Raw genomic sequence first — 24,734 nt, forward strand, 5'->3', positions numbered from 1 at the left:
CTGCACTTGCTGCAGATGTAGTCACCAGGGACCACCACAATGGGGTTCACCAATTCCCACATCAAGCAGCTACCGCTGAAAAAAATTTTCAGGATTACAGGGGCTGGTCAGGGAGGGTCTGCAACTTGATAAACTGGATTGCTTTTGCACTGAGCTGCTACTGCCTTCATAGACTGAATTAGTTCTTCATTGCTGTATCCTTTCTGAGATTCAATGTCCAATAGGAAAATTCTCAATACAATGCTTAAATCACAAGGTTACTTCTGTTGGCCTCAATGAAATTTTAGAAAGGAAAAATGCTGCTCTTAATATGAATGAATATTTTCCTTACATCCATGGAACACAAATGTCCCTTTTAAAATATTTTGTTCTATAAGATGTCCTCAATTATGAAAGAATAATATAAAAATAACCTGTCAAAACAATTGAGAAAACTAATGAAAATATAGTATAAACCAACACATTAATTTTGTTCTCAATGTTACTTTTAGATGGTTAATCTAATCAAAATCCATGCAGTTTGTTCAAATGTTCTATCAGTTTAATACAGTTTTTGTCTGATTTATTCAGGAAGTTCCAGCCTTAGAATTGATGTTTGCAGATGTTCTAAAACCCAAAGCAACAACCATAAATCTATAATCCTGCTAATGCAGAAATTTGTACAAGTAGAACTTTAGCTTTGGGGGAAAAACAGAATTTGCAGAGATTATGGAATGTTATCATTTAGATTTAGAAATTGTTGTTTGAATGCAAACAAATTATGACAAAAATCACCACCAAGGTGCTTCTCATGCCGAATATATTTATGTTGTCATTCTTCCCAAGCCTTTATTACCATTAGTACCTGTAATTTATGAGATTTTGAGAAATGAAGAATCATTATAAATATAATCTTTCATGAGTGTAGCTTTAAGTGGGTTGGATTTATAATTCAATTATAACTTTAGGGTCAGTAACAAGAAAACTCCAATATTTCACTGTAAATTTTTTTACCTTAATCAGTATTCCAACATTACAGACAGATCAAATTTTCCACTTTTACTATTTGTGGTATTATAATCAAATAATCTATGTTCCACGTAGAATACAGAACAATACAGCCCAGGAACAGATCTTTCAGCCCCACAATATGTATGCTGAACAGGATGCCTAAACAAAATGTTATCAGCCTGGAAATGATCCATATTCCTCCAACCCCTGTTCACTCATGCATCTATCTACAAGCCTCTTCAATGCTATTATTGTAACTGCTTCCATCAATATCCCTGACAGCCCATCAAGACACCTACCCCCCTCTGTGAGTAAAATAAAAACTTGCCGTGCATATCTTCCCTAGATTTTCCTACTCTCACCTTAAATGTGTGTCCTTTAAGTTATGACATTTCTACTCTGGGGAAAACCATATGTTTCTCTTAATTGTAAATGCTGTGAACAGGTCTTCCCTCAGCCTCTGATGCTGCAGAGAAAATAACTCACGTTTGTGCAACCTTTCCTTTTAGCTCATACACTCTAATCCAGGCAGAATCCTGATAAATCTCAATTGTACCCTTTCCAAGCTTTCATATCCTTCCTGTAATGGAGTGGACATAATTGCACATTCTATTCCAAGCGCAGCCTAACCAAAGTTTAGCCTCTAACATGTATCTTTATGACTTCTTTGAGAAGCTGTTCAGGGCACACATCAACTCCATTTTTCCTGACAATCTTGACATGCAATTTACTACCGGCAAAAATAGTTCTATAGCAGACACAGTCTTCTTGGCCCTAAACTCATGTCTGGAGCATCTGGACAGTACATCAGATTACTGTTTATTGACTACAATTGTGCCTTAAATAGTATTATTCCAAGCAAACTCATCACAAAACTCTGGACCCTGGGAGTTATTGCTTCCTTCTGCAACTGCATCCTTGATTTTCTGACCAACAGACCACAATCAGTAAGGATAACAACACATCCATCACAATTATTCTCAACAGTGGTTCTCCTCAAAGTTGCATCCTCAGTCCCCTGCTCCACTTCCCATACACTCATGAGTGCATTGCCAGATTTTGCTTTAACTCCATCTACAAGTTTTCAGATGATATCACTGTGGTGGACTGCATCACAAATAATGATGAATCAGATTAGAGGAAGTATGTAGAGAGCTTAGTGATATGCTGTCATCGCAACAACCTTCCTTCAATGTCAACACTGATTTCAGAAAGTTGAGGGGTGGTGCTGTACATGCTCTTGTCTATATCAACTGTATTGAGGATGAAAAGGTTGAGAGCTTCAAATTCCTCGGTCTAAATATAACCAATATCCTGTCCAAATCTAACCACGTTGATGTCATGGCTGAATTAAAAGCCATTATTACAAAACAATTAAGTGTAAAAGAGAAGGCCAGTAAGGTGGAAAATACGCAAAATACTGCAGTAACTCAACAGGTCAGGCAGTATCCATGGAAATGAACAAACTGTCGACTTTCCAGGTCATCTTCAGAATTGAAATGGGAAGGGAAGGACACCAGAATAAAAAAATGGGGGAAGGGGAAAGAGGCTAGCTATAAGGTGATAGGTGAAGCTAGTAGCTGGGGAAGGTTAAAGGCCTGGAGAGGAAGAAATGTGAAAGGAGATCAGACTGAACCAGAGAAGAAAGGGAAAGAGGAGGGGCACCAAGGAGAGCTGATAAGCAGGTGAGCAGAGGAAAGAGGCCAGAGTGGGGAATAGAAGGAGAGGGGAAGGGAAGGGTTTTTTTTAACTGGAAGGAGAAATCAATATTTATGCCATCATGCTGGAGGCTACCCAGACGTAATATAATGTATTGCTCTTTCAACCTAAGGGTGGCCTTGTCCTGGCACAAGAAAGAGGCCATTGACCGACATGTCAGTCAGAACAGGAGTAGGAAGTGGAATTAAAATGTTTGGCCATCAGATAGTCCTGCTGTTGGAAGTTCTTGACAGAGCTGTCCTCAGTTTACGACTGTTTTTCATCAATGTAGAGGACGCCACATTGGGAGCACTGGAAACAATAGACGACCGCAGCAGATTTGCAGGTAAAGTACTGCCTCACTTGGAAGGACTGCTCATGGACCTGAATGGAGGTGAGGGAGGAGGTGAATGGGCAGGTGTAGCACCTTGGTCTCTAGCAGGGATAGATAAGTGCTGGGAAGGAGATTAGTGGGGAGGGATAAATGGACAAGGGAATCACAAAGGCAGCAATCCCTTGGAAAGTGAAGAGTGGGTAGGGGAGGGGGTAAAGATGTGTTTGGTGGATCATGCAGTGGTAGATAAGGACAAGGGGAACTCAATCACTGTTAAGACAGCAATGTGGGTGAAGGCAGCATCAATGGTGGAACAAGGGAAACCCTGTCCTTTGAAGAAGCAGGACAACTCTGATGTCCTGGAAAGAAAATCTATTTGTTGAAGCATAAGTTTCCATTTGAATGAAGTGTGTTGCAAACAGATGTTGAGGAGAAACTAGGTACTCGTTTTTAAACTGCAAATGTCATTAGACCATAAGACCATAAGATTTAGGAGCAGAATTAAGCCATTTGACCTATCGAATCTGCTCCACTATTTCATCATGGCTGATCCAATTTTCCTTTCAGCCCCAACCTCTTGCCTTTTCCCCCTAACTCTTCAAGAGTTGACCAATCAAGAGTCTATCAACCTTAAATATACATAAAACCTTGACTTCCACAACTGCCTGTTGCAAAGAATTCCACAGACTCACCACTCTCTGGCATAAGAAATTCCTCCTCAACTCCATTCTAAAGGGACACCCCTCTATTCTGAGGCTATATCCTCTGGTCTTAGATTATCCCACCACAGGAAACACCCTCTCCCCATCCACTCTATCAAGGCTTTTCAACATTTGATAGGTTTTGATGAGGTCACTCCTCATTCTTCTGAATTCTAGTGAATACAGGCCCAGAGCCACCAAATGCTCTTCATACGACAAACCATTCAAAGCCAGAATCATTTTTGTGAAGCTCCTTTGAGCCCTCTCCAGTTTCAGCACTCCAAGTGAGACATCAACAGTGCTTAATAAATTCTCAACATTACATCCATGCTTTTATAATCTGACAAAAATGAATGATGATATTGCATTTTCCTTCCTCACCACAGACTCAACCTACAAATTAACCTTTCGGGAATCCCTTTGCACCTCGGATTTTTGCATCGTCTTTCTATTTAGAAAATAGTCAACCCTTTCATTTCTCTGTCTATTCTCCCAATCTGTCTAAGTCCTTCTGTAGACTCTCTACTTCCTCAAACCTATTTCCCCTCCACCTACCTTCATACCGTCTGTAAATTTTGCAATAAAGCCATCAATTCCATCATCTAGATTATTGTCCTATAACGTAAAGAGAATCAGTCCCAACACAAACCGCGGTGGAACATAACTTATCACCCAGCATCCAACCAGAAAAGGCTCCCTTTATTTCCACTCTTTGCCTCTTACCAAAAAACTACTGCTTTATCTATGCTAGGATCTTTCCTGTAATTTCATATCAAAGGCCTTCTGAAAATCCAAGTACTGTACACAACATCAACTGATTTTCCTTTGCTATCCTGCTTGCTACTTCTTCAAAGAATTCCAGCAGATTTGTCAGGCAAAATTTTCCCTGGAGGTAACCATGCTGACTACGGCCTATTTTATCACGTGCCTCCCACCAAGTACCCTGAGACCTCATTCTTAATAATTGACTCCAATATCTTCCCACCAGTTAATTTACTTTAATGATATTGAAATAAAAGGAGACATTTATAAGGTAAGAAATGGCAGAAATACCAATCACTTGCTGGTGGAAATGTAAGGAACAATGTAACCATACAGTTATAGGATAGTATTACAATTAGTTTTAAGAAAAAATTGTTAACGAGGAGCAAAGTGTCCCCTCCATTGGATTTCTGTAAAGAAAATTCTTATGATGGATGATTACTTTGCAGCAATAATTATTAGATATGAAGTGATTTATTAACCCGAATGCATGCCAGAAATCTCAGACATGGGAAAAGAACATTTAATATGTAAAGTAACAATAAGAAATAATGGTGCTTAATGGTGACAGATCCTAGGAGCAGATCGTTCCCAAGTATTGGCTTTAGATTATGCTGCTGAGGATATTATTCAGAATTACCCTCAATTCCTCAATTCATTTCTTTTTCTTAAATTAGGCTCGAAATTTGTAAATACTCCATTTTTTGAGAAAGTTAGGATAGGCAAATCAGGAAACAATAAATCAATTCACCTATTAACTATTGTCAGGACGTAGTGAAGAATGGTGTATCTGGCTGTTTCAAAAATCTTAGCAGGGAATGGAGTTGAGGAGTTGGAAAAAAGGATCAGCCATGATTGAATGGCAGAGCAGACTTGATGGGCCAAATGGCCTAATTCTGCTCCTTTGTCTTATGGCCTTATGGTCATAAATTGTACCCACTGGGTTATCATAGTACATAGTTCAGTACAGCACAGGAACAGGCACTCTGGCCCACAATGTTGTGCTGAACCAATTAAGTTAGCAATCAAATAAGCAACTAAACTAATCATTTCTGCCTACACAACGTCCACATCCTTCCATTTCCTTCACATTTATGTCTCTATCTAAACACCTCTTGAAAGTCCCTATTGTTTCTGCTTCTCCCACGACCCTGGCAGTGCATTCTAGGTACCCATCACTCTGTGAAAAAAACTTTTCTCCAAACTGCTTTGAACTCAGCCATTTCACCTTAAATGCATGCCCTCTGCTATTAGACATTTCAACCTTGGGAAAAAGAAACTGTGTATCTATGCCCCTCATTGTCTTATAAACCTCAATCAGATATCCACTTAGCCTTCACCACTCCAACAAAAATAACCAAGTTTGTCTAACTACTTATTATATTACATGAGCTCTAATTGAGGCAGCATCCTGGTAAACCCCTTCTGTGCCATCTCCAAAGCCTCGACCTCTTCCTATGATGGAGCAACATAGCACTGCATGAAATACTCCAGATGCGGCCTAACTAGAGGCTTATGAAGCTGCAACATAAACTCATGATTTTTGAACTCAATGCCTCAAATAATAAAGATAAGCATGCTATATGCCTTCTTTGATCACCCTATCAACCCGTGTTCATGTTTCACTATCAGGGATAAACCCTAATAAACCTGTTGAACTTTTTGGAAAATGGACATAGAAAGAATGTGTATGTTTGTTATTTATCTGGGTCTTCAGAAGGAACTTAAGGAGTCATGGTGAGTTGAATACCTGATGTAAGATTATTGATCTTGGAAGGAAATTGTCTGAGTAATAGGATTTTGACAATAGGAATAATGGATAGCCACTGCAATTGGCAAGATGTGGCTGGGATTCTCCTAAGGGACTACATTCGTGTTTTGGCTATTAAATTATCCACTGAGATAATGGGATTGAAAGCCTCATATACAAGTATGCCAATTAAACTGAAACAGGCTTTACGTATTTAAGTTTGCCATTCAAGCAAAACAAGTTAAAATAGTCCCAGTAGAACAAGGATGTGGGCAAGTCAGTGGCTATTTTAGATCAGATATTTCCTAATCACAAAAAGCTAAAACAATGCTCCAAGCAAATTTAGAGGTTCAACTACATGTAATGTAAAGAGGACCCACAGAAAATAATCATAAGGGCTAATGGAATGTTAGAAACATAGAAAACTTATGGCACAATACAGGCCCTTCGGCCCACAATACTGTGCCGAACATGTACTTATATTAGAAATTACCTAGGATTACCCATAGCCCTCTATTTTTTCTAAATTCTATGTACCTATCCAGGAGTCTCTTGAAAGACCCTATTGTATCCGCCTCCACCACCGTTACCGGCAGCCCACTTGATGCACTCACCACTCTCTGCGTAAAAAAATTTCATCTGACATCTCCTCTATACCTACTTCCAAGCACCTTAAAACTGTGCCCTCTCATGTTAGCCATTTCAGCCCTGGGAAAAAGCCTCTGACAATCCACAATGCCTCTCATCATCTTATACACCTCTATCAGGTCACCTCTCATCATCCGTCGCTCTAAGGAGAAAAGACCGAGTTCACTCAACCTATTCTCATAAGGCATGCTCCCCAATCCAGGCAGCGTCCTTGTAAATCTCTTCTGCACCATTTCTATAGTTTCCTCATCCTACCTGCAGTGAGGTGACCGGAACTGAGCACAGTACTCCAAGTGGGGTCTGACCAGGGGACTATATAGCTGGAATATTACCTCTTGGCTCTTAAGCTCAATCCCACGGTTGACAAAGGCCAATGCACTATATGCCTTCTTAACCACACAGTCAACCTGCGCAGCAGCTTTGAGTGTCCTATGGACTCGGACCCCAAGATCCCTCTGATCCTCCACACTGCCAACAGTCTTACCATTAATACTATATTCTGCCTCACATTTGACCTATCAAAATGAACCACCTCACACTTATCTAGTTGGAACTTCATCTGCCACTTCTCAGCGCAGTTCTGCATCCTATCAATGCCCCATTGTAACCTCTGACAGCCCTCCACACTATCCACAACACCCCCAACCTTTGTGTCATTAGCAAATTTATTAACCCATCCTTCCACTTCCTCATCCAGGTCATTTATAAAAATCACAAAGAGAAGAGGTCCCAGAACAGATCCCTGAGGCACACCACTGGTCACCAATTTCCATGCAGAATATGACCCATCTACAACCACTCTTTGCCTTCTGTGAGCAATCTAATTCTGAATCTACAAAGCAAGGACAATTGGATCCCATGCCTCCTTACTTTCTCAATAAGCCTTGCACGGGGTACCTTATCTAATGCCTTGCTGAAATTGCATTCTAGCTTTTATATTCTAAATCCCTTGAAATGAATGCTACCATTGCATTTGCATATTATTGGTACATGTACCTGAACAGAATTATTTTGCCCACCACAGTTTAATACATTATTAAACTGAGGTAAAATAAAGAAGACCGAAAGTAGAATATCGTGTTTCAGTTACAGAAAATGTTCAGTGCAGGTAAACAAATAAAGTGTAAGGCCCTGTTGATGTAGGTTAGGAGATTGAGAGTGTATCTTTCAATGTACTGTATCTGAAGTCCATTTAAGAGTTTGATATCACTGGGATAGAAACTGCCCATGAGTCTCCGTGGTTCGTTCTTTCAGACTTCCGTATCTTTGGCCTTATGGGAAAGGTGAGAAGATAGAACGATTGAAGTGGGAGTTCTAAATGATGTTATCTGTTTTCCTGAGGACGCGTGAGAATCAGTGTAAGGGATGTTGGTTAGCATGATTGGTGGGGCTGCATTCACAACTCTCTGCGGTTACTGTGGTCTTGGGCAGAACTATTCCCATACCAAGCTATGATACATTAGGAGCATGGATTCACTATCCTGGACTTCATTTAGAATAAGGTATGAGGAGGGAAAATAAAAATTAGCATCTACCCCTAAGAATTTATGCCAGAGGGTGACTGTATTGAAATTCTCTAGCATTAAAACAAACCAATAAAATAAATAGAAAAAGTGCTGTTAAGGTAGCTCAGTACTAAGCTTTCATGGACAAACCAAGAGCTTTAATTTGTGGTTGTTATATGTACGGAGTAGTAATGATTTGAAATTTCTTTTTCCTCACTTCAAATTGATGTTCAGACAATTATTCTTCATAAATGATATCAAAGATATTATTAGCTAAAAGTCAAGAAAAAAATGGATAAATGGAGATAGATTCAATGGAGATTGGTTGCTTGCTGTTTATCAAGTCATAGAATTTTACAGCACGAAGACTTGCCCTTGAGCCCACAGAATCCAATGGAACATCAAACACAGATTAATACTAATCCCATTTTATTCTCCTACATTCCATCAAATGCCCCCAGATTCTACTATTCACCAAGGGAAATTTATGGTGATCAACTGATTACCTATCTGCATGTCTTTGGGATTGGGGAGGAAATTGGAACTCCTGGAGAAAACCCACACTGTCACAGGTAACATGTGCATACTCCACACAGGCAGACCAGGGTTGGGTATCAAACCAAGGTCATCGCCACTGCAAAGCAGTGTCAGAACTACCTGCTCCACTGTGCCACCCAACGCTTATAAAATGGAATATTTCACGATTTTGATGAAATTAAAATACTGTGAAGATGCAGCATTTCTGATTTTCCAGATATGATGAATTTATTCTTCCAATATCATTCCTTATTTATAGCATGACTTCAAATTTCAAGATACAAATTTTCAATCTAAATTTTTGAAAAGGTATTAGCTGTAAATCAATTAAATAGTATTTTTAATTTTAGTTCAAAGACTTCATGGTTTATTAATCCTCTCTGAATTCAGGTGCAGGCTGCAAACAAGATAATGTGCATGTTACAGCAGTTTTCACGGATGAACTGATCCAAACACAGATTTGATGAAATAAAGAAAGTTAATTTTGACTGAAATTTTATCATCTATATGAAAATTATTGTTATATGAACATTATTGTTGTACAGTTGTGGTGTGGACTAAAATATGCATACATGCACATAAATATATTCATGCCTCTCTCACGGACTTAGATAATAAAATAGATATTTGCTCAACACTAAAAGTGGTACAAGCACTTACAGGTCATTTAGTGAATACAATATTTTGTCACGAACTGAGTTCAATGAGACAGTATTTTATCACTAACTGACAATCACTATATGAACTCCTAATAATAATATTTGGAAGATACTTCTGTATTAAATAACCATTAGTTGATTGTAATAACCATTGACAATCTCTTCTTCTGAGTGAATAGAATAATGTCAAAGTAAGCATCAGTCAGTAGAGGTACAGTATATTTGTAGTCATTTGAATAACATGGGAGACATGAAGCCTGATTCTGGAAAAAGCATTGCGGGTCACTGTGAAGCATGAACTAAAATAAAGCAAGTTGACAAAAAATCAAATGTAAAAAGAAGATATTGTTCCAAAAGTCAGCTTCAAATTTGTAACGATAACAGTTTTATTTAATATGTGAATAATATTAAATTAATTTTAATACTATATTAATATTTCAGTAGTGCTCTACTTACCTTGTTAATGAGTTCACCTATCATTCCATCCCATTTTCCATTACTTAATAGTTTACCATACTGATTATCAGGAGCTTGATAGATTTGATACTTAAAGCCAAGATGCTCTGACAGTGCATTCAGAACATCCATAGAAAAACCATAAAATTCTTTAGGTTGACCGAATATGTTCTCTGATACCATAACAAATGGAGCCACCTGAAAAAAAAAGATAAAGGAAAAGGATCAGATCATAGGGGAGACTGTCATGTTCCTCTTGTTTAAAAAGTAACTTTCAGTGTTAATTTTCACTTGGACTTAATACTCAAAACACGCAGTTAACTAAAATTAGTTATAGTTTTCTACAGAATACTTTAATTTGCTTTTCAAATATTCATAAAGAGAATGGATATTATTTTAAAAAACTATAAGTTAATCTAGATAAGATAAATATGCGTTAGAAATATTCTTATCTATTATCAGTTGAGGAAAAAGACGACAGAAGAAATTTAGGCAAAATTTGAACATCACATTGTGATTTAATTGGTGTCATTTGTTTTCTCAGACCATTCAAAAAACTAAATGATAATTAGTTGTAATTAACATGGTTAGCTTATAGTTTCTGCTTCTGTCATCCAGATTTAAAGGAATTAAAAGGTTGAGAACATCCAGTGGAGTACTGTTTCAGTTTAAATTCAACTTTGAGTCAGAATTCTGAAACTCCATAGTTTGTTAATCATCCTTTGCTTTCTGATACAGATTTTCTAATAAAGTAGCTTTCTTCTAAGGTGTATGTTACAATCTTCATCAGTAGTGAATTGATCCAAACCGAACAAATTCAAATGAAATCCAATGATTTTTAAAGTGATACCATTCAGACTCAGATGATGACTCACAATAATAAACATAGTATTTCTATGAAAACGTGCTTTTGTTTTTCCCAGCTTCAACATAATCTGGATCATTTCAAGCACATATCTGTAGTATGAAAGATGAAAATAATCATTTATGACAGACAGAATTAGATTTTTCTACTATTCAGCTGTTTGATTTGTGTATAATTTATTTAAGTGGGAAGAAAGTTATCTTTACAAAGGTCCGTCACATCTTTGATGTTCATCTGAAACATAGAAACATAGAAAACCTACAGCACAATACAGGCCCTTCGGCCCACAAATTTGTGCCGAACAGGTCCCTACCTTAGAAATTATTAGGGTTACCCATAGCCCTCTATTTTTCTAAGCTCCATGTACCTACACAAAAGTCTCTTAAAAGACCCTGTCGTATCCACCTCTACCACCGTTGCCGGCAGCCCATTCCACGCATTCACCACTCACTGCTTAAGAAACTTACCTCTGACATCTCCTCTGTACCTACTTCCCAGCACCTTAAACCTGTGCCCTCTTGTGGCAGCCATTTCAGCCCTGGGAAAAAGCCTCTGACTATCCATTCAATCAATGCCTGTCATCATCTTATACACCTCTATCAGGTCACCTCTCATCCTCCATCGCTCCAAGGAGGAAAGGCCAAGTTCACTCAACCTGCTTCATAATGCATGCTCCCCTTATCTCCTAAAGAAGATCTGCAGAAAGTATCAGCTACATAAATGGCAGTCTAGTTATCATGACTATCACTAGCCTTAACTACAATGCTTATGCTCAAGGTAATTGCTGTGCCAGAAGGTGTAAGTGATAGTCTCCAATGAAGAGGTGGTTTTGCCTTAAACTCCGACAAGAAAAAATACTTCAGTGTGTTGTTGCAGAGATCAAAGATTTTGTTGACTATCCATGATGTAATATAGCAATATGAAGATTAAAAAGATCTTTCATAACCGTATATTTGAAATGGCCAGGTAATCTTGCATTAACTAATATTATCAAATGCAGAGTAACTATTTGAAAATCAAAATAACAGCAGATGATGGAGATGGAAAAGTGACAATGATTGAAACAGTAAAAAAATGTTGGAAGGAAGTTCTGATGAAGGGCCAGTGACCCGAAACACCAATTCTCTTTCTCTTTTCATAGATACTCTCTGATATGCTAAGTGTTTCCATAATTTTCTCTTTTTATTACAGAAGAAATAACTTGTGAAGCAATGCTAAATGTAAGGATTTTGCTGCTGCTTATACATTACACTGTCTGCATATCAAAACAAACAATGAAACATGAATTACCTTATAACATATTTTAGACATGTTATGGTGTCATATATTTGCAAATGTCTTCTTTCTTTCAATGCAAGTTCAGCCATTAAAACTGAAAGAGTTGATCCATCTGACACAGCAAACCCTTGTTTTGTCAGTGAATGTTATTCGCTAATTAAAACATGCTAATTTCTGATATTCCAGGAGTTACACATGCCCATGAACGCCACTGGATATTGTCTTCAGTAGACAATGAAAAATTATTTAATCTGTCAGAAATTAAGGGCAAGTCTGATTGACTGGTTCATTGGTGAGACCGATGGTGCGGGGAGCTACATTGTCTTAGTTGTTGCATGGACCAGACGCTCATGCTGTGGGGTCACCTGTAGCTGCCCAGAGGAGGAGTCACCAGAGGCAATCTGGATGGGTGACTGTTTATATTGGGATGGGGGCTGGCATATTTATATGACCGTTTATATTGGGGTGGAGGTCCCTCCCATTGGTGCAGACCTCCAGTGTTCACTTAAGACCATAAGACCATAAGACAAAAGAGCAGAAGTCGGTCATTTGGCCCATCGAGTCTGCTCTGCCATTTTATCATGAGCTGATCCATTCTCCCATTTAGTCCCACTCCACTGCCTTCTCATCATAACCTTTGATGCCCTGGCTACTCAGATACCTATCAATCTCTGCCTTAAGTACACCCAATGACTTGGTCTCCACTGCCGCCCATGGCAACAAATTCCATAGATTCACCACACTCTGGTTAAAAAATTCCTTCGCATCTGTGTTCTAAATGGGCGCCCTTCAATCCTTAAGTCATGGCCTCTCGTACTAGACTCCCCCATCATGGGAAACAACTTTGCCACATCCTCTCTGTCCATGCCTTTCAACATTCGAAATGTTTCTATGAGGACCCCCTCATTCTTCTAAGCTCCAAGGAATACAGTCCAAGAGGTGGACAAACGTTCCTGGTATGTTAGCCCTATCATTCCTGGAATAATTCCAGTGAATCTTCTCTGTACTCTTTCCAATGTCAGCACATCCATTCTTAAATAAAGAGCCCAAAACTGCCCACAGTACTGCAAGTGAGTTCTTAACAGCGCCTTATAGAGCCTCAACATCACATCCCTGCTCCTATACTCTATTCCTCTAGAAATGAATGCTAATATTGCATTCACCATCTACACCACCAACTCAGCCTGGAGGTTAACATTAAGGGTATCCTGCACGAGGACTCCCAAGTCCCGTCGCAACTCAGAACATTGAATTCTTTCCTCATTTAAGTAATAGTCTGCCCGCTGATTTCTTCTGCCAAAGTGCATAAGCATACACTTTCCAACATCATATTTCATTTGCCACTTCTTTGCCCATTCTTCCAATCTATCCAAGTCTCTCTGCAGACTCTCTATTTCTTCAGCACTACTAGCCCCTCCACCTATCTTTGTATCATCAGCAAACTTAGCCAGAAAGCCATCTATTCCATAATCCAAATTGTTGATGTACAACGTAAAAAGAAGTGGCCCCAACACGGACCCCTGTGGAACACCACTGGTAACCAGCAGCCAACCAGAATAGGATCCCTTTATTCCCACACTCTGTTTCCTGCCAATCAGCCATTGCCCTATCCACGTATGTCACTTTCCCATAACTCCATGGGCTCTTATCTTGTTAAGCAGCCTCATGTGTGGCACCTTGTCAAAGGCCTTCTGAAAATCCAAATATACAACATCCACTGCATCTCCCTTGTCTAGCCTACATGTAATTCCCTCAAAAAATTGTAGTTGGTTTGTCAGGCAGGATTTTACTTTAAGGAAACCATGCTGAGTTCTGCCTATCTTCTCATATGTCTCCAGGTACTCCATAACATCATCCTTGACAAATCAACTCCAACAACTTCCCAACCATCGATGTCAAACTAACAGATCTATAATTTCCTTTTTGCTTCCTTGCCCCCTTCTTAAATAGCGGAGTGACATTTGCAATCTTCCAGTCCTCCGGAACCATGCCAGAATCTATCGACTTTTGAAAGATCATTGCTAATACCTCCGCAATCTCCACAGCTACTTCCTTCAAAACATGAGTGTGCATTCCATCTGGTCTGGGAGATTTATCTACCCTTAGACTATTTAGCTTCCTGAGTACTTTCTCTGTCGTAATTATGACTGCGCACACTTCTCTTCCCTGCCACCCTTGAATGTCCGGTATACTGCTGATGTCTTCCTCAGTGAAGACTGATGCAGAATACTCGTTCAGTTCCTCCGCCATCTCCTTATCTCCCATTACAATTTCTCCAGCATCATTTTCTATCAGTCCTATATCTACCCTCACCGGTCTTTTATTCTTCATATACCTGAAAAAGTTTTTAGTATCCTCTTTGATATTATCTGCTAGCTTCCTTTCATAGTTCATCTTTTCTCTCTTAATGACCTTCTTGGTTTCCTTTTGTAAGCTTTTAAAAACTTCCCAATCCTCTGTCTTCCCACTAATTTTTGCTTCCTTGTATGCCCTCTCCTTTGCTTAACTTTGGCTTTGACTTCTCTTGTCAGCCACAGTTGCATCATTTTTCCATTCAAAAGTTTCTTCTTTTTTGGAATATATCTGTCTTGCACCTTCCTCACTTCTCGCTTAAACTCCAGCCACTGCTGCTCTGCCGTCCTTCCCGCTAGTGTCCCTTTCCAGTCTACTTTGGCCAGTTCCTCTCTCATGCCACTGTAATTTCCTTTACTCCACTGAAACACCGACACATTGGATTTCGGCTTCTCTTTTTCAAATTTCACAGTGAACTCAATCATGTTATGATTACTGTCTCCTAAGGGTTCCTTCACCTCAATCTCTCTAATCATCTCCAGTTCATTACACAATACCCAGTCCAGTACAGCCGATCCCCTAGTGGGCTCAACAACAAGCTGTTCTAAAAAGCAATCTCTCAGACATTCTACAAATTCTCTCTCTTGAGATCCAGTGCCGACCTGATTTTCCCAATCCACACGCATGTTAAAATCCCCCACAATTATCATAACACTGCCCTTCTGACAAGCCTTTTCTATTTCCTGTTGTAATTTGTAGTCCACATCACTGCAGCTGTTTGGAGGCCTATAAATAACTGCCATCAGGGTCCTCTTACCCCTGCAATTTCTCAGCTCAACCCATAAAGATTCTGCACCTTCCGATCCTATGTCACCTCTTTCTAATGATTTAATATCATTTCTTACCAATAAAGCCACGCCTCCCCCTCTGCCCACCTTCCTATCCTTCCTATACACCATGTATCCTTGACATTCAGCTCCCAGAGACATGCATCCTTTAGCCACGTCTCAGTGATGGCCACAATATCATACCTGCCAATCTGTAGCTGTACAACAAGATCATCCACCTTATTCCTTATGCTGTGTGCATTTAAGTATAACACCTTAAGACCAGTATTTGGTACTTTTTGCTTTGATTGCACTGCAACTCATCCCAATGGCTGCAAATTTGCCTCATCACCTGCCTGTCCTTCCTGACACCTTTACTGCTTACTATCTCATTATTTCTGTTTTCCCCTTCCTCCACTCTATCAGTCTGGTTCCCGTTCCCCTGCCATATTGGTTTAAACCCTCCCTAACAGCTCTATTAAACCTTCCCACAAGGATATTGGTCCCCTTTGGGTTCAGGTGTAACCCGTCCATCTTGAACAGGTCATACTTCCCCCAGAAGAGATCCCAATGATCCAAGAATCTGAAGCCCTGCTCCCTGCACCAGTCTCTCAGCTTGTCTGACCATACTATTCTTGCCCTCGCTAGCATGTGGCACAGGTAGCAATCCTGAGATTACTACCCTGGAGGTCCTGCTTCTCAGTTTCCTTCCTAACTCCCAGAAATCTCTCTTCAGGACTTCCTCCCTTCTCCTATCTATGTCATTGGTACCAACATGTACCAAGACAACTGGTTGCTCGCCCTCTCCCTACAGAATATTCTGGACCCGATCCGAGGCATCCCATACCCTGGCACCTGGGAGGCAACGCACCATGCGGGTATCTCTATCAGGTTCACAGAATCTCCCCTGAATGTTCCCCTGACTATGGAATCCCCTATGACTACCGAATTCCTCTTCAACCTCCTTGCTTCCTGCACAACAGCGCCAGGCTCAGTGCCAGAGACTCGGTCACCGTGGGCGTCCCCTGTCAGGTCATCCCCCTGAACAGCATCCAAAACAAGATTCTTGTTGCTGAGGGGGACAGCCACAGGGGTGCTCTCCACTATCCAGGCATTTCCCTTCCCTCTCTTGACAGTCACCCAGTTTTCTGACCCCTGTAGCCTAGGGATAATTACCTCCCTGTAGCTCCTGTCTATTACCTCTTCACTTCCCCTAATAAGCAGTAGGTCATCAAGCTACAGCTCCAGATCCCTAACACGGTCTCTGAGGAGCTGCATCTCAGTGCACCTGGCACAGATGCGGCCATCAGGGAGGCTGGAGGTCTCCCAAGAGTCCCACACCTGACACCCTGAACAAAGCACTAACCCTGCAGGCATGCTATCTAATTCTACAGGAATAAAACAGGAAAAATAAGTCTACTCACCCACTTACCTCGCCAAACAGAAGAACTTTTTAAACCGTTAGCTCGTACCATTAGCTGTGTGACCCCTGCTGTTTCCCCGTCTGTCTGGGCTGATTCGCCAAGGGGAGAAAAAAGAGTTGGTGCCTCACTCTTGCCTCTTCCTGTTACCACCGAAGCCCATTGAAGCCAAAGCTCTACACTCTGCTACTACTCAGTCCGCTGCCCGCTGTATAGGGTGGTCTCCTTTTTAAACTCTCTGCGCTGTCCTGTCTACATCACACGCCTGCGCAGTCTCGTCCTTCCTGCACTTGAAGAAGTTTTTTTTAAAAAAACGCTTTCCTTCAGAATTCAGCTCCCACGCCGCTCTACTTGTCCCAATCCAAACGACAGCCGTTGGAAGTAGCCTTCCTTTTTAAACTTTCCGCGCTGTCCTGTCTACGCTTGGAGGAAGACAAGCTGGATTGCGTTCATCTGTAGCTGCACTAGTGCTTGATGCTCAGACTGCCACATGCTTATTTTTACCAGCAAAATCCCGTGCACCATCAAACTACAGGATATGACACTCAAGGATTGGGCTATTTTACTGAATTTTTGTAACTGTATGTTTGTTGCTATCGTGATTATATGTCCCTTGTGCTGTGTACGATTATTGGTACTATATTTTGGACCTTGTCATTAGAGGAATACTATTTTGTTTGGCTGTATTCATGAGTGCACATGTATGACTCAGTGACAATTAAGCCTGAACTTGCATAGAGATCAGCCACGGTAATGCACAATACACTGTCTCCACAAGCAATTTCCACAGAATATTCAGAGGCATTTATGTTGTTTCACTAATACACCGCAAAAATGCATCAAAACATCCTTATTTTTATACTCTTTTAAAGGTCGATATTCCATTAATCTCTCTATTAACTTGCTAAAGCTGAATGCTAATGTTCTGCACTTCATGTTCTGGGACCTTAGATCCCTTTGTACTGCAATGTTTTATAGTTTCACTCTTTTTAAGAAAGAATTTACTGTTTTATTCTTCCTTCCTAAGTGAATAACTTCACAGATTCCCACATTGTAATTCATGTGTCAGCTTGTCCACTCACTAAATCTAATCAGTCTTAAGGTTCTTTATGCCCTCACAACTTGCTAACTCACCTTTGTGTTGACAAAAAAATTTGTTGACAGCTTCATTAAACTCAACTATATAGGTCATAATTAGCTGAGGCCCCAGCACTGATCTCTGTGGTTACTCAAAAAAGCTGCTCGGTCATCAGTTAAACTCATTACTAATTTTAATTAATATCTGAGGAAAAGTAGCTTATTATTCATCTTCTTATTCCAGCTTGAGCCTGAATCCTGATCCTCACTAAATGTCAATCTGAAAATCACTTATTTCTCCCGTTTTCTGTTATTAACAGAATAGTGTACACACACAGGTACTTTCTTATCTTGAACAGTAATTCTTAATGTGGAATCTTATCAAATGTCTTCTGGGAATCTAGAGTCCTTCTTCTAAGTGATGCTCAATTTCTCATTATATTTTTCTTTCAGTAAGCTAATTACTTGCACTTTTTACAACACTTCTTTCGACAGGCTATAGAGAAATCTTAACCAGTCCTTCAGATAAGGACTCCATTGATCAATCAACAAACACTGCTGTCACTTCTTGTATCCATGCCCCTCCTGCACATTTTACGCTCCTGGATAACATCCATCTCCCAAATTCACTATTTCTACACTGCTACCTAGTGTGCTACCTTGAAAATTAATTGTTTGGATTGAATTCCTATGTAGCTGCTGATCCTGCAGAACTGAGCTTCACATTGAGAAGCTGTTCTAGTCAAACTCCCTCTATGTAAAGCCTCCTTACAGCTCAATTGCTTTTGCTTGCCTGCACACTAATTAAATCCACTCAAGCAGCAAAGTCAACCGATTCAAATACAGCATTTACGTATAAATATCAAATCAAATCAAGCTTAACCATCGTAACTTTGATGTAGATTTAATAAATAGCTTGTTACTAAAGTCATCTGTCACCATTTGCAAAAATAATTACTCAGAAAAATCAGGCTATTCATCAGTTAACCCATTATTAATTTTAACTAATATCTCAATAAGCACAATTTATTTTCTCATTCTAATTTGGTCCTGAATCCTGATTCTCAATTATTGTCCATTTCTTCTAAAAGCTCAATTTCAAATCCAGCTTCTAAATATATTACAGAAGTCAAGCATCACTGCTGTAGAATTTAATAGCATGCCTACATGTTGCTGCATTTTCTAATCTGATATGCGTTCATTATGAAAAATACACGTTGTTGGCTTTTTTTGTAAGCCCAATCAATAAGTCTTCAATGGCTTGAAATTTTTACAAAAACTGGTCATTCTGCATGGAACTGAGTCTTTCATCACCAAAATTATTAGGAAGTTTTGAACCCCCACACAACTTGCACAAATGTGGAAGTCCCAGATATTCCAGAGCTGATTGCTGGTGTCATTCTAGTTGTACTTCAACTTTGGAATCCAGTGGTGGAGTATAAACATCCTGCAGATCCTCACAGCTGAACGTTGACCAGTTCAGATGCCACCTCCCTAGCCATACACTCATCTCTGGAGCAGTGAGCAACAATTCGAGTCAAAAGCAGGATCTCCCAGTGGCCACCCATTTTAATTTCACTTCTCATTCCCATTCCGACATGTCAGTCCATAGCCTACTCTACAGTTACGATAAGACCACACTCAAGTTGGAGGAGCAACGCCTTACATTCTGTCTGGGTAGCTTCCAATCCGATGGGATGAACATCGATTTCTTGAACTTCCAGTAAATCCCCACCCTTCACCATTCCCCATTCCCATTTCCCTCTCTCACCTTATCTCCTTAGCTGCCTATCACATCCTTCTGGTGCTCCTCCCCCTTTTCTTTCTTCCATATCCTTCTGTCCTCTCCTATCAGATTCCCCCTTCTCCAGACCTGTATCTCATTAATCAACTACCCAGCTTTTTATTTCACTCCTCCCCACTCCTTCTCAGATTCACTTATCGCCTTGTGGTTCTTCCTCCTCCTCCCCCCCCCCCACTTTCTTACTCTGACACCTCATCTTATTTTCCAGTTCTTTTGTAGAGTCTCGGTCTGAAACTTCAACTGTATTCTTTTCCATTGATGCTGTCTGGCCTGCTGAGTTCTTCCAGCATTTTGTGTGCGTTGCAAAGCAATTTTTCTGATGGATAAGTGTTCTGTATCGCAAATGTTCGGCATGTGAGTGCAAGAAACTGCAGAGAGTTGTCAATACAGCTCAGTATCTCACAGGAACCAGCCTCCCCTCTATGACTCTGTCTATACCGCTCGTTGCCAACATAATCAAAGACCCAACCCATCTCCCTTCAGCCACAAAATAAAAAAGCCTTAAATCATGTACCACCAGACTCAAAGACAGCTTCTATCCCACTGTTATCAGACTCCTGAAAGGACCTCTTTGACAATACTTGGACTCTTGGCCTCACAATCTACCTTATTATTAACCTGCACTTTATTGTTCATCTGCACTGTACTCTCTTGGTCGCTTTTATGCTTTACTCTGCATTGTTTCTGCTTTACCTCATTCAAGGTCAATGCAATGTGTAATGATTTGATCTGTATAAACAGTATGCAAAGCAGCGTTTTCTCTGGATACTCACACATGTAACAATAAAAAAAAACAATACTGATATGCTCATTTTAATGGAGAGGAATGGCTGCACAGGAGAAAGGCTTCAGGGATTGTCATATTTAGATTTGATTATAATATTTTAATTGTTTTCAAATGCCTTCTAGTTTTTCATATGTTTAATTACTTTAAGAGTGTTAATAGAATGTTTTATTCTTAATAACCTGTGAATAACCAAGGTGGTTTTGACAGTTTTTCATCTCTTAAACAGGTGGCAGAGTATTTCAGCTGAGTAAGCAGAGAGGTAGAATATTTCAGCTCACCAATTGAATTCTCCCAAGTACAGTGCACGTTTATAAGTTGTTAGCTTAGATAGCAAGAAAATTCTGGACCACTGATACCTTCAAGGATGGTGTTCTTTTGAACAATTAGACAGGGACTTTATTTTACAGTACATTAAACATCATTCACATACAATTGCTGATCTATTTTTGCTGTAGCATACTACAAACCATAAAGTTTAAGCTAGTAACTTAAAGACAAAGAACAATAATAAGTAACAAACTCCAGGAGACATTTCCCTATGATGTACATTTAAGAACAGCAGTAATATTGCATTGATGGTATCAGAATATTCTAAATAATCTGATTTTAAGATTTTATGAAAGAAATAGTAGAGGTCAGCTAAATGATGCTTTCCTATCCATGACTTCCCAAAACAACACTGCTCTAGTCTCTAAAAGATTACTCTTTTTCAGTGGATTCATAATTTCCCAGATCATCTGTATTGCCAATTTTCTTTTACCTCTTTTATCGAAATCTTCCTGGCAATAAAAGAGCGGAAAATCGGCACTTGAAAACTGAATCAAGCTTTTCTGTTACTTTGCATTCTGAATTCTCATTTCATTTTAACTTATTTATATCTGCTATGCCTTCATTGATGCAGTGGTTAATATAAATAATCAAGTCAAGACAAGTCACTTTTTATTGTCATTTCGACCATAAACTGCTGGTACAGTACACATTAAAAACGAAACAACATTCCTCCAGGACCATGGTGCTACATGAAACAACACAAAACTACACTAGACTAAGTGAGACAACACAAGGCTACACTAGACTACATACGACAACACAAAAACTACATGAGACTACGAACCTACACAGGACTACATAAAGTGCACAAAACAGTGCAGGGCAGTAAAATAGATAATAAACAAGACAATAGGCACAGTAGAGGACAAATTACAATATAATAATACATGATGTAGATGTCAGTCTAGTCTCTGGGTATTAAGGAGTCTGATGGCTTGGGGGAAGAAACTGTTGCACAGTCTGGTAGTGACAGCCTGAATGCTTCAGTACCTTTTGCCAGATGGCAGGAGGGAGAAGAGTTTGTATGAGGGGTGCTTTGGGTCCTTCACAATGTTGTTGGCTTTACGGGTGCAGCGTGGAGTGTAAATGTCTGTAATGGTGGGAAGAGAGACCCTGATGATCTTCTCAGCTGACTTCAATATCCGCTGCAGGGTCTTGCTATCTGAGACGGTGCAATTCCCGAATCAGGCAGTGATGCAGCTGCTCAGGATGCTCTCGATACATCCTCTGTAGAATGAGGTGAGGATGGGTGGTGGGAGATGGACTTTTCTCAGCCTTTGCAGAAAGTAGAGATGCTGCTGTGCTTTCTTGGCTATGGAGCTGGTGTTGAGGGATATTATGATATAAAAGGGTCTACATTTACTTTTGAGAGGGAATGCTTAAAACATATGGATATGGTTTCCCATCATATAGCCATCCTTTACATATGTATGCTTTATTTATAAAGATTTATAAATGGAAACATGTTTAGCCCTTGATATATGATGATCATAAATGTGTTCTGAGATGTGCTGGTCAAGAAATGTCAACTATTTGAAGAACTGCTTTCATACTGATACCAGCAAACTATAAATTTGGCTGTCTTGTTTCTCTGCTGCTCAATACAATGCAGTTGCTGGCTTCTATAAATATTGTCATATTAATGGAACTCCGTACGAGTTGCAAATTGTAACTTAATCTTACTTCTGAATTTGTATTTCATTTGCAAATTCAAAAGATAAATCACATTAGGATTATTACACATTAAATAATATTACCACTTTATTGTAATGGGTAGCCAATATTCATGAAAGCACATTTCTCTAACTATTAGTGTAGTATGGTCAGTAATTGAATGATTTGTCTTTACCCAGCTAATTAATATTTAGCAATGTTTTCTGGTCACAATAAATGAGTGATTAATTTTGTTTCCTAATGGTTGCAGAACATTTTTAATTTACTCTACTGCCTCACATTCTAACCCTTCCCATCAAAATATTCAAACCAGGATTATGGGTTGTTAGACTAACATGAATGATATTTTAAGAAGCATTCAAAATATAGGCTGAAGCAAAGGGACACAGTTTTTCATAATCCATCAGATTTTTTTCATAGAATAATTGCTGAAAAAAACACTTTCTGGACAGCAAGAACAAATGAATTTTCACTAGAAGCTTTGTTGCCTCTCTTACCACACCATGTTTTCTCTTTGCAATGATCATGTCAGTGTAAAAACCTCAAATCTAAGCTGCAAAGTAAGTATGTATAAGATATAAAAATGAGAAATTCTGCAGATGCTGGCAATCCAAAACAACACACTCAGAATGCTGGAGGGACGCAGCAGGTCAGGCAGCAGCTATGGAAATTAACGTTTCGGGCTATGATACTTCTTCAGGACTGGTAAGGAAGGGTGAAGACACCAAAATAAAAAAAAGGTGGGGGAGAGGAAGAAGGATAGCCAAAAGGAGATAGGTGAAGCCAGGTTGGTAGGAAAGGTAAAGGGCTGGAGAGGAAGTAATCTGACAGGGGACAAGAGTGGACCATAGGAGAAAGGGAAGGAGGAGAGGCACGTGATAAGAAGTATGAGGCCAGAGCGGGAAATAAAAAAAAGGAAGAGGGACAGAAATTAAATTTAGGTGAAGGAGAAATCAATATTAATGCTATCAGGTTGGCGGCTACCTGGATGGAATATAAGGTAGAAACATAGAAACATAAAACATACAGCACAATACAGGCCCTTCGGCCCACAAAGCTGTGCCGGATATGTCTCTACCTTAGAACTACCTAGGCTTTACCCATAGCCCTCTATTTTCTAAGCTCCATGTAAGATCCTATCGGTTCCGCCTCCACTGCTACTGCCGGCAGTCCATTCCACGCACTCACTACTCTCTGCGTAAAAAACTTACCCGTGACACCTCCTCTGTACCTACTTCCAAACACCTTAAACCTGTGCCCTCTTGTGGCAGCCATTTCAGCCCTGGGAAGAAGCCTCTGATTATTCACATGATCAGTGCCCTCATCATCTTATGCACCTCTATCAGCTCACCGCTTATCCTCTGTCACTCCAAAGGGAAAAGGCCGAATTCACTGAACCTGTTTTCATAAGGCAAGCTCCCCAATCGAGGCAATATCCTTGTAAATCTCCCCTGCACTCTTTCTACGGCTTCCACATCCTTCCTGTAGTGAGGTGACCAGAACTGAGCACAGTACTCCAAGTGGAGTCTGACCAGGGTCATATACAGCTGCAACATTACCTCTTGGCTCCTAAATTCAATTCCACGATTGATGAAGGCCAATACACCATATGCCTTCTTAACCACAGAGTCAACCTGCTTAGCTGCTTTGAACGTCCTATGGAATCGGACCCCAAGATCCCTCTGATCCTCCACACTGCCAAGAGTTTTACTATTAATACTATATTATACCATCATATTTAACCTACCAAAATGAACCACTTCACACTTATCTGGGTTGAACTCCATCTGCCACTTATCAGCCAAGTTTTGCATCCTATCAATGTCCCACTGTAACCTCTGACAGCCCTCCACACTATCCACGACACCCCCAACCTTCTGTGGGTAAGCCAGTTCTGGATCCACAAAGCAATGTCCCGTTGGATCCCATGCTCCCTTACTTTCTCAATAAGCCTTGCATGGGGTACTGTATCAAATGCCTTGCTGAAATCCATATACACTACATCCACTGCTCTTCCTTCATCCATGTGTTTAGTCACATCCTCAAAAAAATTCAATCAGGCTCATAAGGCACGACCTGCCCTTGACAAAGCCATGCTGACTATTCCTAATCATATTATACCTCTCCAAATGTTCATAAGTCCTGCCTCTCAGGATCTTCTCCATCAACTTACCAACCACTGAAGTAAGACTCACTGGTCTATAATTTCCTGGGCTGTCTCTGTTCCCTTTCGTGAATAAGGGAACAATATCCACAACCCTCCAATCCTCCGGAACCTCTCCCGTTCCCATTGATGATACAAAGACCATCACCAGAGGCTCAGCAATCTCCTCCCTCAC

The 24,734-nt window shown here is 40.0% G+C and overlaps 1 protein-coding gene across 1 annotated transcript in view; it reads right to left on the minus strand.

Annotated features, from left to right (window-relative positions):
- The window catches only part of LOC140200825 (glutamate receptor ionotropic, delta-2-like), a 601,297-nt gene that overhangs the window by 94,773 nt on the left and 481,790 nt on the right, over window positions 1–24,734 (minus strand). The window contains exon 10 of the mRNA XM_072264448.1: window positions 10,041–10,238. Coding sequence (XP_072120549.1) covers window positions 10,041–10,238 — 198 coding nt within the window. The remainder of the gene's footprint in view (window positions 1–10,040; window positions 10,239–24,734) is intronic.

This window comes from Mobula birostris, chromosome 7 (genome assembly GCF_030028105.1).
Source record: "Mobula birostris isolate sMobBir1 chromosome 7, sMobBir1.hap1, whole genome shotgun sequence".
Classification (NCBI taxonomy): Eukaryota; Metazoa; Chordata; class Chondrichthyes; order Myliobatiformes; family Myliobatidae; genus Mobula; species Mobula birostris.